This window comes from Nannospalax galili, unplaced genomic scaffold (genome assembly GCF_000622305.1).
Source record: "Nannospalax galili isolate Female #2095 unplaced genomic scaffold, S.galili_v1.0 scaffold764, whole genome shotgun sequence".
NCBI lineage: Eukaryota > Metazoa > Chordata > Mammalia > Rodentia > Spalacidae > Nannospalax > Nannospalax galili.
In genome coordinates this window covers 83,653-98,013 of record NW_008351635.1, presented here as the reverse complement: position 1 = coordinate 98,013, position 14,361 = coordinate 83,653, and the positions used below count along the sequence as shown (strand labels likewise).

Below are 14,361 nucleotides of genomic sequence, written 5' to 3'. Positions count from 1 at the left end.
TTAGCACCAATGATATTGATAAAATTAGAATATCCATAATACGTGAATAATAAATGCAGGATAAATTATAAATAGCAAATGTTGAAAATTTGTACTTCGGAGCAGCTGGCTGTTCCTCTTAGAAGAGAAATTAAGTTTGGGGTTTCTTCACTCTAAAGTTCTAATACAAACATATGCTTGTGGTGAGCTTGTTCAAAAAGTAGAACCAGTTTTTCATCATTTTTCTACCCCTCCCCCCTGACATACCCAAATCTTTGCCAGAGCAGTTTTGAGGACTTCTGGGGATGGGCTGTGAGACATTCCCACATAAGGACTAGTACACCCCCATGCTGGGTTTATGTGATCATGACCAAAGGCAGTAGATCTGTAAGACCGTGATTTCCTTTCCGAGGTGATGGTAGCTGTATTCCACACAGCTCTTTGACTGAAACGATGCAGATTTTGATGCACTGACACAAAGTTGGAAATGCAGCCCAAATGTTTGGTTTGCGAAAGAAATAGTGGGTATCAACAGATGAGCCATTTGGTCTTTCTGGGGTATTTTGTGGTTATCTCATATGTGCTTAGTTTTTGCTTTTTAAAGTATTTTTAAAAAGTATTCTTAGAGTGACAGAGAAACAGTAATTGCAGGCATTTTTCAGGCACAAGGTTAGAGTTAGTTTCTAATGCACTACTCTCAGGGTTATTGATTGAGCCTTTCTTTGCTGGGTGGATACCAAAGGTGAGGGTCAGTTTTTTAATCCAAATTTCGGTCATCGGACTAACACACTTAATGGTTGATAGACTTTATGTGCTGAACCTCTGGCAGGGCCCTTTATGTGCAGTTTATTATCTTTCTCCTGAAGAAAATAACTGGCACCAACTTCAGCTTGAAATAATTTCATGTTTACCACAGCATTTCAAACACTATTTAAGAGTTTGCCTCAGTGTCCTGAAACACTCTGGTCTTTTTTTTTTTTTTTTTTTTTTCCTGAATGGTTCTAACACTCTTCAATTCAGGGGATCCAAGTCAGGCAAGTAATGCAAGCCAAGTGGAGCTGCTTGTTTGCCATGTAGATTATGACAAATATAGAGCAATGATTCTATTCTTCAAAGCTGTTACACCTTTGGCACCAAAACAATCAAGGATTCAGGCCAACCATTTAAAATACTCATCTGCTTAAGATGTAAACATACAATATTTTTCAATATTGTTTGAAGCAGAATAAATTATAGAAGTGCTTGCTGCAATTTCTAAAACTTACTGCCAAACTATTTGTGCCATTTGTTAGTAAATTTATGCCACAGGAAACTACTTTTAAGTAAGTCTTAGACTTTCCTGTGCCTACTGCAAGTTACTTTGCATTTAACTCTGATGTGTGGGGCATGTGTGGGTCTGTGTGATTATGTGTATGACTATGGATTAATATATGCAGTGTATGTGGGTCAGTGTGTTGCCCTGTGAGTGCATCTGTGTGTTACTATGTAGATTATGCATATTACCCTGTGGGATGCATGAGTCTGTTGTCATGCGAGTGCATATTATTTTTCTTGTTGCTCTGACAAAATACCAGACAAAAACAATTTAAGAATTTATTTTGACTCACAGTTCTAGGATATAATCCATCATGATGGCAGGAGCTTGAGGCATCTGGTCACATTGCATCCACAATAAAAAAGCAGAGAGAGAGATGAATGCTGGTATTATGTTCACTTTTTCCTCTTAATGCAGTCAGGGAGGAAAAGCAGACCATGGAATGATGTCACCCACATTTAGAGTGGGTCTTCCCACCTTAATTAACCTAATCCAGATAACCCTTCATGGATGTGCCCAGAGATTTATCTCCAAAGTGATTCTAGATCCTGAAAAGTAGAACAATCCAGATTAATCATCACATTAACCATCACAATGTGTATCTGTGTGTTATCCTGCATGTGTCAGTGTGCTCCTGTGTGTTGCTAAGTGTGTGCCTGTATGTTGCCATGCGTGTGTATCTCTGTGTTTCCATGTGGGTGATGTATGTCTGTGATACCATGTGTGTCTTTGTATTGCCATGTAGGTACATCTCTGTGCTCCTGCATGGAGTGTGTGTTATTGTGTGTGACTGTATGTACCCTGTTGTGCCTGATGTTTCTGTGTGTATGTCTGTGTTGCCATGTAGGATGTGTACATCTGTGTGTTGGTGTATGTATTTGTATGTTGCTCTGTGTATATGCATCTGTATGTTGTGTGCATATGTATGTGTTGCTGTGTGTGTATGTGTATTATTTACTTTTCTGTTGCTGTGATTAAAAAAAACACCATAATTGGGGCTAGAGAGATGGGTCAGCAGTTAAGAGCACTGACTGCTCTTGCAGAAGACCTGGGTTTGATTCCCGTCACCCACATGGCACTGACAGCCATCTGTAACTCCAGTTCCAGGAAATCTGACACAGAACATACTGTGTGAGTTTTTGCTGGGCTCACACTTTCTTAGCAACTTTTTTTGGAGTGGGAACAGGCCTTACTGTGTTGCCCAGGTTGGTCTTAAACTCTTGATCCTCTTGCCTCAGCCTTATGAGTGCTGAGATTACAGGTCTGTAACACTATACTTGGCCTATCTTCTTGAATTCTATTCACAGTTTGGCAATTGAGATTTTTTTTCTACATTCCAAAGTGAAGCAGATATTGAACCTCTTACTTTCATAATTCACATGAAAGCTTTGGAAGCTGGCATTATTCAGCTATGGCTTTTCTGTTTTTTAAACTAGCCTGATTATTATTTCTTTAATATAAGCTAATACTTCTAGTAGCCTGAAATGATTTTTTAGAACAAGGTAGAGAAAAAAATTAAGTGAAATTATAAGGTCATAGTTAAATAAGTCATTTACCTTTTTAAAAGTATGGAGATGGTGGTTTTTAACTGAGGTTAGATTCAAAAGTTAAATCAAGCTTGCTCTAGAGTCAGTAGAAGGAAGTATCCATGTGTCATTGTTTTGATATTATTTTTGTTGCTAAGCATTATTATAAAAGGAAAGTATTTCTGAAATTGTCCATTTTTTGCTTAGGGTATTTACATTTTTCAGATTTCAAGGTTCTGCTTATTAATGCTTGTAAACATGAATTACCCATACAAACTAGTTTGTTCTCCACATCCCTTCCCCTTAGTCCAAAGCAGATTAATCTTTAAATATCACCTTTGTTAAAGCAAGGCAGAATTTCCTAGTCTAATTTAGGGGAAGGCTATTATTACCTGATGTCTAAAACTTCAAAGGCTCTCTGGGAGAAGTAGAGCTCCTCTATTTTTACCCAGACCACCTTCTAAAGGGTTCTTATTCTCCCAACAGATCTCTTGTCTGCCTTGCATGTAGATGCAGATCAGAGAGAGGTGCCTTGAAAGGAAATATACCCCTAAATAAAAATTCTTTGCTATGTGTGCCTCTTATCATACCTTCCTTATAGCATTATGTGGTGCTGAGCAGGGGCTACTGGTAATAGAAACAGACACTTGTGGGAAAATGCCATTGTCTAGAGAAGCAAAGGGCTGAGATAGACAAACGTAGTGGTCCTGCGCTTTACACCTGTAAAATGTGTCCATGCCTTTAATCCCAGTTTCCAGAAGGCAGAAACAGGTATCTCTGTGAGTTTGAGGTCAGCCCTGTCTACATAGCCAGTTCCAGGCCAACCAGGGCTACATAGAGGGACCCTGCCTTAAAACCAGATCCAACAAAGCAAACAAACAAACAAAAAACCTCTTTCTGGTTTTAAAACTCAGATATGGATGGACATCTGCAGGCAAGGTGGCTGCACATGCTTTCCCAACTCAGTAGTCTTCTCACTATGAGCTCATACTTGCTCCTTTTCAAGGATAGGTCTTGTACACAGCCATCTTCAACTTCTTTCACAAACAAAACACTCAGTGCTGACCTCTGTTAGAGCCACTTTCTGTATGCTGTAACTGTCTATTAAATGTTCAGCCTCTGAAACCAGACTGTGAGCAACTTGTGAGTCGAGGGACTATGGTTTGTCTCTGTCTCTAGTTACAAAGTGCCACACAATAGTAGCACTCCTAAGTAACTGCAAAGGGGTCTTTGTTGCTTGTAATAAAGCAAAGAAATAAAAAGTCCCTGTTGACTTAAATAGAAACCGTTAGTCATTTCAGCATGTTGTTTAGGTTTATCTTTTCTAGAAGAATTCTTGGATCTTTCCTTGTCCAGCTTTTAAATTACAGGTTCTGAGCCAGGCGTGGTGGTGCACACCCTTAATCCCAAGCACTCGGGAGGCAGAGGCAGGCAGATCTTTGTGAGCTCAAGGCCAGCCTGGTCTACGTAGTGAGTTCCAGGACAGCTGGGGCTACAGGAAGACCCTGTCTCAAAAAGACCAAAAAAAAAAAAAAAAAAAAAAAAAAAAAAAAATACAGGTTCTGGAAGGAAAAGAGGTAATCATTTGATATTGACTCAGCTTTGTATATGAAGAATGGCAGTGACTGGCTATACAGTAAGTAACTTGTTCACTGGGTATCATTTGGGATGAGGTAAGAAGACACTAACTAGAGTCGATGAATGTTCTTCCTGAAGTTCAGGTTTAGTCACTTTTGGCTTATGTTTTAATTCAGAGTTAAGTTGGTTATGATGGTTGTCTCTATTCACTCATTTCTTCTATATCCCAGGTATCCAACTGTTGCCCTTTCACCACAATTATAATTTTCCCATAGTTATTTTATATCATTAGTGTCTATTAGGACTACTTTAGCAGCTGACAGTATCTAGCACACGATGAGTGCTCAGAACAGCCAGTTATATAGTAACATGTCAGAGGATCACTGACTTTTCTAAGAGGTACCTTCACAACTTTGAATTTGTCACAAACCTTCCTGATTTCATATCCCTTTAAAATGAAATATGGTGGGGGTTGGAGTGATGGCTTAGTGGTTAAGAGCACCGACTGTTCTTGCAAAAGACCCAAGCTCAAATCCCAGCACTCACATGGTGGCTAACAACTGTCTGCAACTCCAGTTCTAGGGGATCCAATGCCCTCTTCTCCATGGGCACTGTACAACACGGATACACTTGCATATATGCAGGCAGTACACTCATACACATAAAATAAATAAGCAAAATTTTAAATTAAATATAGTATCATATTTTACAATTTGAATTCTGTAGTACTTAATTTCCAATTTTGTGCTTAATTTCCAATTAAGTAATGTGCTATGGATTAATATAAAGGACTTTTATAATGTATGATGAGGAAGCTGAGTGATATTGTGTTATTAGCCTACAGATACTGAGGAGTGGTTAGTCTTACTTTTCACCTGAGCAAACATGACTTGTTGACCTGAATCCTGCCAACCCCTTCTTAATGCTATTGATCTATAGACCCACACTAGGAACTAAAGCTTTCATTACAAATATAATGAGTTGTGTCTTGTTCAAAGGGTGCAGATAATTTTAACTTTCTCTACTTAACTCTTTTGTCATATAATAAAAGCCCTTTCAAAAAAAACTTAAAGACAGTTGAAACATCTTTGATTCTAGTATTAGTCTTAAAATCACACTTTTGGCTGCAGCTAATGATATACTTTCTATGGTATGCAGTCAGTCACAAGCTGTAAGCTTTGCTTTTAGTTTTCTTTTAAAAATTTTTCTTGGTTGGGGCTGGAGAGATGGCTCAGTGGTTAAGAACACTGGCTATTCTTACAGAAGACCTGGGTTCGAACCCAGCACCCACATGGCAGCTAACAACTGTCCGTAACTCCAGTTCCAGGGGATCTGACAGCCTCTCCTGTCCTTCACGGGCATTGCACGACATGGGTGCTCTTACCTACATGCAGGCAAATACACACATACACATAAAAATAAATAAATTAAAAAAATTTTTCTTGGTTGATTTCTTTTTATTTGTGTGTATATTTATGTGTATATACACCCATTTTGCCTGTGTATACACCCATGTCTTGCAATGTCCAAGGAGGCCAGAGAAGACATTGAATCCCCTGGAAGTGGAGTTACAGGTGGTTGTTAGCCACATGTGGGTGCTGGGAACTGAACCTGGGTCCTCTGCAAGAACAGCTGTATTCTTAACCACTGAGCCATCTCTCCAGCTTCTCTTTTTAGTTTTCTTTATATTCTTTCTAAACTGGGGATTTACTGTTAGCTGTAGTAAGAAGTCATCTTGAGTTATAAAGACATTACTGAGGGAACATTTACTGTTCATGATTGAATACCAGGATACCTGCTTACTTTTTCAAACAATATATTTTTGTTTTGAGTACTAAAAAAGTTGAAAATGGTGAATTATGTGCAAGTTTTTGAATTTTCCAAAAAATTTTGAGTCTAATAGACTAAGTTATTTAAGTTATTTAGTCTAGCTAAAGACACTCCTTTGAAACTTCTCCAAGTTCATTGCTAATATTGCCATGAAAATATTAGTATTACTGGGGATTTGCTTTATGAATGAAAGAAGCCACTGAAAATGCAGCCTCTGCACTGGCCAGTGCCCAGCACTCTGTTGCTCAGTGTAGAATGTAGTTCTGGAGCTTAGCTGAAAAACTCAGCTTATTATTTTCATTTTTTTCTGAAGAGTGGAAAACTTGCTTTTCAAAAGAGAATAAAATAAATGAATGAAAAGGATTAGGTTTATTTTGGAAGAACAAAAGTTTAAAAATGTACAATTTTCTGTAACAAATAATTTGACTATGTTATTCAAAAATGGAACTTATAACTTTTACCTCATTGTGTTTCCAAACCACATTAAAAAGGGTCCAATTAGATATGTCATTTCTTCTTTATGACATCAGGGTGCTATTTAGCTGAACAAGATAACCAAAGTTTGGCACATATTTCTAGTAATAATGTGAATGGCTGATTTCAGATAGGTTTAGTGTACAAAGTCTTTGTGGTCATACAGTTATCAATTCCCACAAAATCTCCATAGCATAGGTCTATAGGGACCCTGCTGCTGAAGTCAGCAACCAACACAACAGGACTGTCAGTTACAGTTCCTTAGTACAGAAATTCCTGTCATTTTTCATTGTTATTGCCTCATCTTTCTGTAAACAGAAAACTTTACTATATACAATTTACCATTAGTATAGCTATCTATGGGTGAAAAAATGATTTGAGCATTAGAAATACTGCAGAATATTAAACGTTCATATTTTGTTTCCTAAGTGGCTTTTCATTTGGTTTACATATTACTTTAGTTACCATCTGATATCCCTCCTTTCTCCCTTCTCTCCTCCCCTCTCTGCTGCTCTTCTTCTCCCCTCTTCCCCTCCCGTCTTTCTCCTTCCCCCTTCCCCTCCACTCCTGTTTGAGAGGGAAACTTACTAGGTAGTCTAGGTTGGCCTCAAACTCCTCCTGTCTCAGCCTCCTGAGTGCTGAAATCATAGTTATACTTCACTATGCTGGAAAATTGCTGTCTAATGTCTGCTGTCTGATTTCTGCTGTCTGATTTCTGCTAAGAAAAGGTCTATAAACAGTATTCCAACTTTAAGATACTCAGAATTACTAATAGTTAAATCACACACATAAATCACAATTTATTATATTTCCTTTCACTATTAACTTTCAGAGGGAAAAAAAAAAAAAAACCTTTTAAAACAGGGTCTTTTGCAAGCGACACTCTGTGGCAGATTAACAAAACTACCTGACACAATTTGAGCTTGCTATAGCAAGAAAATCTAATCCATTCTGGTATTCTCCTCCCCATGAGAGGGCCCATTATATAGCCGCAAATAATATAAAAAATAATAATTAAAAAAAAAAAAACAGGATCTTAAACTTGCTATGTAGACCAAACTGGCCTAGAACTCACAGAGATCTGCCTGCCTCTGCCTTCTGAGTACTGGGATTAAAGGCATGTGCCACTACACCTATCCTTAAAAGTTTTGTGAATAGGGGACTGGAGAGATGGCTCAGCGGTTAAGAACACTGGTTGTTCTTGCAGAAGATCTGGGTTTGAATCCCAACACCTACATGGCAGCTAACAACTGTTCATAACTCTGGTTCCAGGGGATCCAATGGCCTCTTCTGTCCTTCACGGGCATTGCATAACATGGGTGCACTTATCTACATGCAGGCAATACACTCATACACATAAAATAAAAATAGGAAAATTTTAAAGAAGTTTTGTGAATATATTTTTAAGTTATCTTATATTAATAGGATCCACTTAAATAAACCTAAATGTTTCCAAGGAAATCTGAAAACAGATTCTAGATAATGTAGAAGTGACTGTTATTTGATGAGGAAATTAAATGTCTAGAATAGATGCTGATTTTTGCCCATACTAATTTATAAGTTCAATATAATCACAATAAATATGTCAGCAAAAAAGATGAAAGCTTGAAATGAATTGAAGAAGGAATGTTACTCTAGCAGATATTGAAACTAACCATTAATTTATAGATTTTAGAGTAATATTAGCCTGGGTATGATGCATGACCATAAGCCTAGCACTTGGGACGTTGAGGGAGGGGAATTGTTAGATCCAGGCCAGCCTGGCTACAGAGTGTGACTCTGGCTTAAAGGAAAACAAACAACAATTCAAACATACATTTATACATATATATATATATATATATATAAATGTGTGCCAGAGCATGTACACAGATGGATAGGTAGATGATTGATGATAGAGAGATATAGGTGTAGATGGATAGAAATGACGTCCCTGTTCCAGGAGGATCAGCTGTTCCTCATCTACGGCAATCCATTGTCAGTATTCCTTTGGATAGAAATGGGGTCTGCTGTTCATTTTTCCAATAGTGTGTTGGGTTACTATCTGGAAGAGCCTTTATCCATCCTGGCCAACAGCTCGACTGAAGGTATCGCTTGTCTGGCTTTGCTGTTTGTCAAGTAACTTTTAGATATATATATATATATGTGTGTGTGCCAGAGCATGTACACAGATGGATAGGTAGATGATTGATGATAGAGAGATATAGGTGTAGATGGATAGAAATGACTGGCTTATGAATCAATGGTGTAGCACATGGAAAAGGGCAGACTTAGGACATCAAAGCTAATGTCAAACAAAATTCCTCATAGGTCAACCATTTAAATATACTTTTTAAAAACTGGCGAAAGGTAACTAGAAGTTAATATAGATGGCTGTTTCTTGAATTTAGAACTAAAGAAGGCCAGTCTCTCTAAGTACAAAAGAATGAAAAAAAAATGCAATGGAAAAGAAGGATTCTAGGTGAAATCTAGAATTCTCTTATCAAAGTATGCTGTAAGTAAATTTAGATCTAAAACAAAAATGTTTGGAAAAATTATTCACAAAAATGTTAGAGTCATTCCAACTTATGATAGCTTTTTTCAGACTGATGGAGCTGTTAATTTTGGTATACCTGTGATTGACTAATTCACAATCACTAATTGAAAATTTTTTTATTTGTAAAATATTTATACAACCTAATAATAATTTTACACTTTTTGTATACTCAAGCATTGTTCTGAGGGATTGACCTATGCTTAAGGAACAGATACAGTGATTTAGAAAGAGATAGGACTACTGTTATCACCCTTTAAGACATGACAAAACCAGACTGGGTTTGGTGGTGCACACCTTTAATCCCAGCACTTGGGAGGGAGAGATGAGTGGATCTCTATGAATTTGAGGCCAGTTTAGTCTACATAGTGAGTTCAGGCTGGCTGGGACTATCAGGAGACCCCATTTCAAAATGACAACAGCAATGACAACAACAAAAAGTTTTGCCCTAAACTTTCCTATAAGGACAGGTGGTGGTAGAACTAGAAATGGGAGAGTCAGGATCTGATGCCTGACAGGTTGATTATCACATGCTTCCATAACTGAATAAAAAATAAGGCTCTAAAATTGTAGGCAGTCTGACCTTATTTTGTAAAAAATATTAATATTTGTATATACATTATAAAATTTAATCCCTATATAAGTTCTTATTTGATTACCTGTATAGTAAAGACAAATAATATTTTGAGGTTTTCTAACAGTGGTTTCTTTCTTCTAGTAGGATTTTAGATAAAAGTTGCTTTAAACTTAAAATTTCTATATTTTGAAAAATTTCTAACATAGTCATAGAATCATTTTGTGATTACAAAATAGTGTTTCCATATAATATATTTCAAATTTTATTTTCTCTCAATATGTATGAATATTATTTTAGTTTGCTTTGGAAGTATCAATGTTTTGTTTGAGTACACACCTTTAGACAGGTACAAGCTAAGTGGGATCTAGGGTGAGCATTACTATTTTAGTCCATCAAAATTAATGCTGTGGAATGCTAGAGCTAAGAGGAACCTTTGAAGATAATCATCTTGTTTCTTAGATGAGGGTCCTGAAGCTAGTATAGATGCAAATGACTTAACTAGGATTGACTGTGGTAAGTTGTCAAACATGCCTCAGACACATGGTTTCAGAGACAGAGCTCTGCAGTGCACACCCCCCTCCAGCCCCCAACTCTGGCTCTTGGTCAGACAGGAACTAGAGCACAGTGAATTTTGTGACAAAGAATTGCATTTAGGAGTTAGCCGAATTAGATTGCTTACTTCTCTGCTATTAAGTAACTGAAAATAGAGTGGATAAGGCCCTTGGAGATATTTTTGTGGCCCTCTGGAGTTCATGGGAAGGTCCTCACTGGATTTGGAGAATCCCTAGCTGTAGATGACATTGCACAGCTCGAAGGAAATCAGAAATGAAAAGAACATTAGCTAGAAATGATCACTTCAGTGGATTCTTTTCTAAAATAGGAAACCACTCTCTTTTCAGCTCCAGCACCCACAACAGCAGTGCCCTACATGTCAATAAAATGTGTGGACGTCCGTAAGAACCACCACAAGACAAGATGGCTGGTGCCTTGGGGACCCAATAAATGTGACAAGATCCGAGACATTGAAGAAGCAATTCCAAGGGAAATTGAAGCCAATGATATTGTGTTTTCTGTACACATTCCCCTCCCTGCCATGGAGATGAGCCCGTGGTTCCAGTTCATGCTGTTCATCCTGCAGCTGGACATTGCCTTCAAGCTGAACAACCAAATCAGTAAGTGCCCACTTCTGGCCTTGCTTACCTTGGGAAGTTTTCCTCCTAGAAGCAGAATTGATTATGATAACTAGATATTGGCTGTTTCCTGCTTATCAGGCACTTTCCAAGCACTTCAGCTGTATCAATCCATTTAACCTTCCCAGTTACCTGAGGCAAATATTAGTGTTACTTCATTTTACATATAGGTCACTTGGGTCCCCATGAGGTTTTCTATAATCAGACCAGAGACTGAAAAGACTGGAGTCCTAACCTAGGAAGCTGCCATCAGACTTCTTCCTCTCCCAGTACCAGGAGAGAGCTCCTTTAGAAGGTCCCTTTGTGTTTAAATGCTTTTTCTCACTATGTATTAAATAAGACTAAGGCCTTAGAAAAAAAGCCTTACTAGAATGAGGCTTCTTGCCCGTGAGTACCCATGGTCCCACTAAGCCGGTTTTGTTTGTTTGCTTGCTTATTTTAAGGCTTACTTGGTTGCATCTGGGGATGGTACAGAAAATCTTAGTTGTGAAGACTCTTTTCCCCAGGAACAGCACCAAGAATGTGTGGGAAAAGAGGAAAGTATGTTGAAGGTAGTTCTGCCTGGGGCCTGTTCATAGACTAAAGTATGTTTGTTTATTTAAAATGATCCTATATCAGCAATGAATCTGATATATAATTATATTAATTTTACTCTGTTCAGGAACTGGAGCAATCTGAATCTTGACATTTTATTTGAAATGAGCAAATAGATTATTCTGAGATAACTTTTTAAAAGGCAGCATTTTCTTTTCCTCATGCACTCAATATCTTATCCACAATTTCAAATCTGAGTAAGGGCTAGATGCTGCCCTTTAGCTGGATGTGTAAATACACAGAGAAAAACTTTCTTTAAGGGACTACGATCAAGTGGAAATGACAGACAAGTAATCAATCATAACAGTAGTATGATTTGCTGGGTGCTGTGACTGAGGTCTGCTTAGAGTCTGTGGGAACATCAGGAAAAGGGTTTATTTAGAATGAGGAAAGGAGAGGCTATGCTGGCAGGCAAGTGATATGGGTGGGACTTGTATAGAAGTGAGTGACAGATACTCAAGGTGAGTATTAAAGAGAAAACGCCTGGTAAAAAGTTGGAGGTAAGTGTAAGCAGAGCATTCTAGATAGAGATGAGGCAGCCTGTAGCATCCAGAGTAGTTTCCTCTGTCTCTAGCCCTTTGTCAGTTGACCTCCTCACTCATTTGTTAGTTGTACAGCATATTCATCAACTCATTCAAATCTAATTAAGTTGTATCCATACATTAAGCATTGAGTATCAAGAATATAAGTTTGCACAAGAGATTCCTGTAAAGGGCTAGAGGACAGGGTGCCTCTAAAGCAGACACCTAAAACTACAAATGGGAAAGAATCTATGTACCTTTAATAAGAATATACAGTGAGAGGGAAAGAGTTTGGTATGAGATGGGTCGAAACTATTTTGGCAACTTTAAAGTTTGGATTTTAGTATTTCTAGAAGTTCTAAGAATAAATTCAGAAAAAAAAAAAAGAAGACAAAGAGGAGCCATAGAAGGATGAGGTGGGTATATTCTTTGGTTTATGTATGTTTGGGTGGAAAGGTCAAGGACACAATGTTCTGTTATCTGTACTAGCTGCTTTTGGTTTATTTCAGGAGTTATCTCTTCTAGGCAGATTCCTACCTCCTAGTTCCAAGCATAAAGGAAAAGATTTACCCTATAATAACTTAAATAATTGCTTTATCCACTGGAAGCATCTAGATTGGGTAGTAAATCAACCCAAAATTTTAAACTACCATTTCTTTTTTGTTGTTGTTGTTATTTGATTTCTTTTTTTTAATCTTTTTTGGTCTTTTTTGAGACAAGGTCTCCCTGCAGCCCCAGCTGCCCTGGAACTCACTATGTAGACCAGGCTGGCCTTGAACTCACAGAGATCTGCCTGCCTCTGCCTCCCAAGTGCTAGGACTATAGGCATGTGCCAACTCACCCAGCCAGTTTTTAATAACTACATGAATAGAAGAAGCATTCCATTACAGCTTTAACATATTGAGTAACACACTCCAGAGCAAGAGTACATCTCTTTCACAAGTGGCTGTAAGGTTCTAGGCTCACATTTTTTATTTTTATTTTATGAATATGAGTGCTATGCCTTCATACGTATTAAATGTTATGCAGTACCTGTTAGGGACATTAGAGGTTATTGAATCCCCTGGAACTGAAGTTATGGAGCCTTGTTAGCCACCATGCGGGTTCTGGGTCTTCTGCAAGAAAAGCCATTGCTCTTAACTGCAGGCATCTCTAATCTGTATGTATCTATTACTAGTCATAATCAGTTGCACTTGGATCCTTGGCGCCTATGTATGTCTATAAAGTCATCTGGTAGATTTCAGTGGTAATATTTATCACCTCTACTAATTAACATGACATAAATTTCTATGCTTCCTCTTCAAATATAATACAATTTTTAAAATTTGTTGATTTTGTGTGTGTGTGTGTGTGTGTGTATCACACAGAACGTCCCAAACCATCTTATTCAACTATACACACACTTATCAGATGGCACCCTCCCATAGCCTCCCTCCCCCCACTAAAGCCCTTATACTCTGATATCCCTGCTACTGTCCACTGTGTTGTCAGCACCCCCAGCCATTCCCCACTACTTGTTGATCTGGTGAATCTAGTCAGCCTATCTAGAGGTCTTTATTTTAGGAAGGTCAGCTGTTCCTCATCTAGCAGCAATCAGTTGTAAATATTCCTTTAGATAAGATTGGGGTCTGCTGTTCATTTTCCCAATTTTATCCTGAGTTACTATCTGGGAGTCCCTTTGGCCACCCTGGCCAACAACTCAAAAGAAGGTATCTCCTATCTGGCATTGTTGCTTGTTATGTAGCCTTTAGCTATGCATATGGACTCTTAAAAAAATCATATTGGCCCCTTTAATATGATATTTTAAGAGTCTATATGCATAGCTTTTAATCCCAGCACTCAAGAGGCAGAGGCAGGCTAATCTTTGTGAGTTCAAGGTGAGCCTGGTCTACATAGTGAGTTCCAGGACAGCTGGAGCTACAGGGAGACCCTGCCTCAAAAAGACCAAAAAAAAAAAATATATATATATATATATATTGGCCCCTTGAATCTTTGGTTATACTTTCCTTTTGGGTGTTTAAGGCCATACAGTTGGCCCAGATAAATCAATTTATTTTTACTCTTAAGGTCGTTTGAGGATCTGTTCCTCAGGGGTCACATGGCCTTGGGAGGAGCCCCTGGCTCCTTTTACCAGTTCCACCTATGTGAAGGTAAGTCAAAGGTCCTTCTCTACCATGGTTGACTTCGCTTGGAAGCATGGAGGAAATGATTCCTCTGTGTTGACCCTCCTCTTTGTAGCTGGAA

At 38.1% G+C, this 14,361-nt stretch overlaps 1 protein-coding gene and 1 non-coding gene across 5 annotated transcripts in view; both read left to right on the top strand.

The window, feature by feature from the left end:
• Wls (Wnt ligand secretion mediator) overlaps window positions 1–14,361 on the top strand; it is a 120,328-nt gene that overhangs the window by 35,380 nt on the left and 70,587 nt on the right. For 3 of the 4 annotated variants that reach the window (XR_607790.2, XM_008848537.2, XM_017802048.2), the window contains exon 2: window positions 10,712–10,984. The exons of the other annotated variant lie outside the window; for it this stretch is intronic. Coding sequence is in view for 2 of the 3 variants with exons in the window: in XM_008848537.2 (XP_008846759.1) it covers window positions 10,712–10,984 (273 nt within the window). In the remaining variant the exon portion in view is untranslated. The remainder of the gene's footprint in view (window positions 1–10,711; window positions 10,985–14,361) is intronic. 4 annotated transcript variants of the gene reach the window in all.
• LOC115066867 lies at window positions 7,577–7,702 on the top strand. Its single transcript, XR_003846311.1, has one exon. It is a non-coding gene; the product is annotated as a small nucleolar RNA SNORA28 (small nucleolar RNA).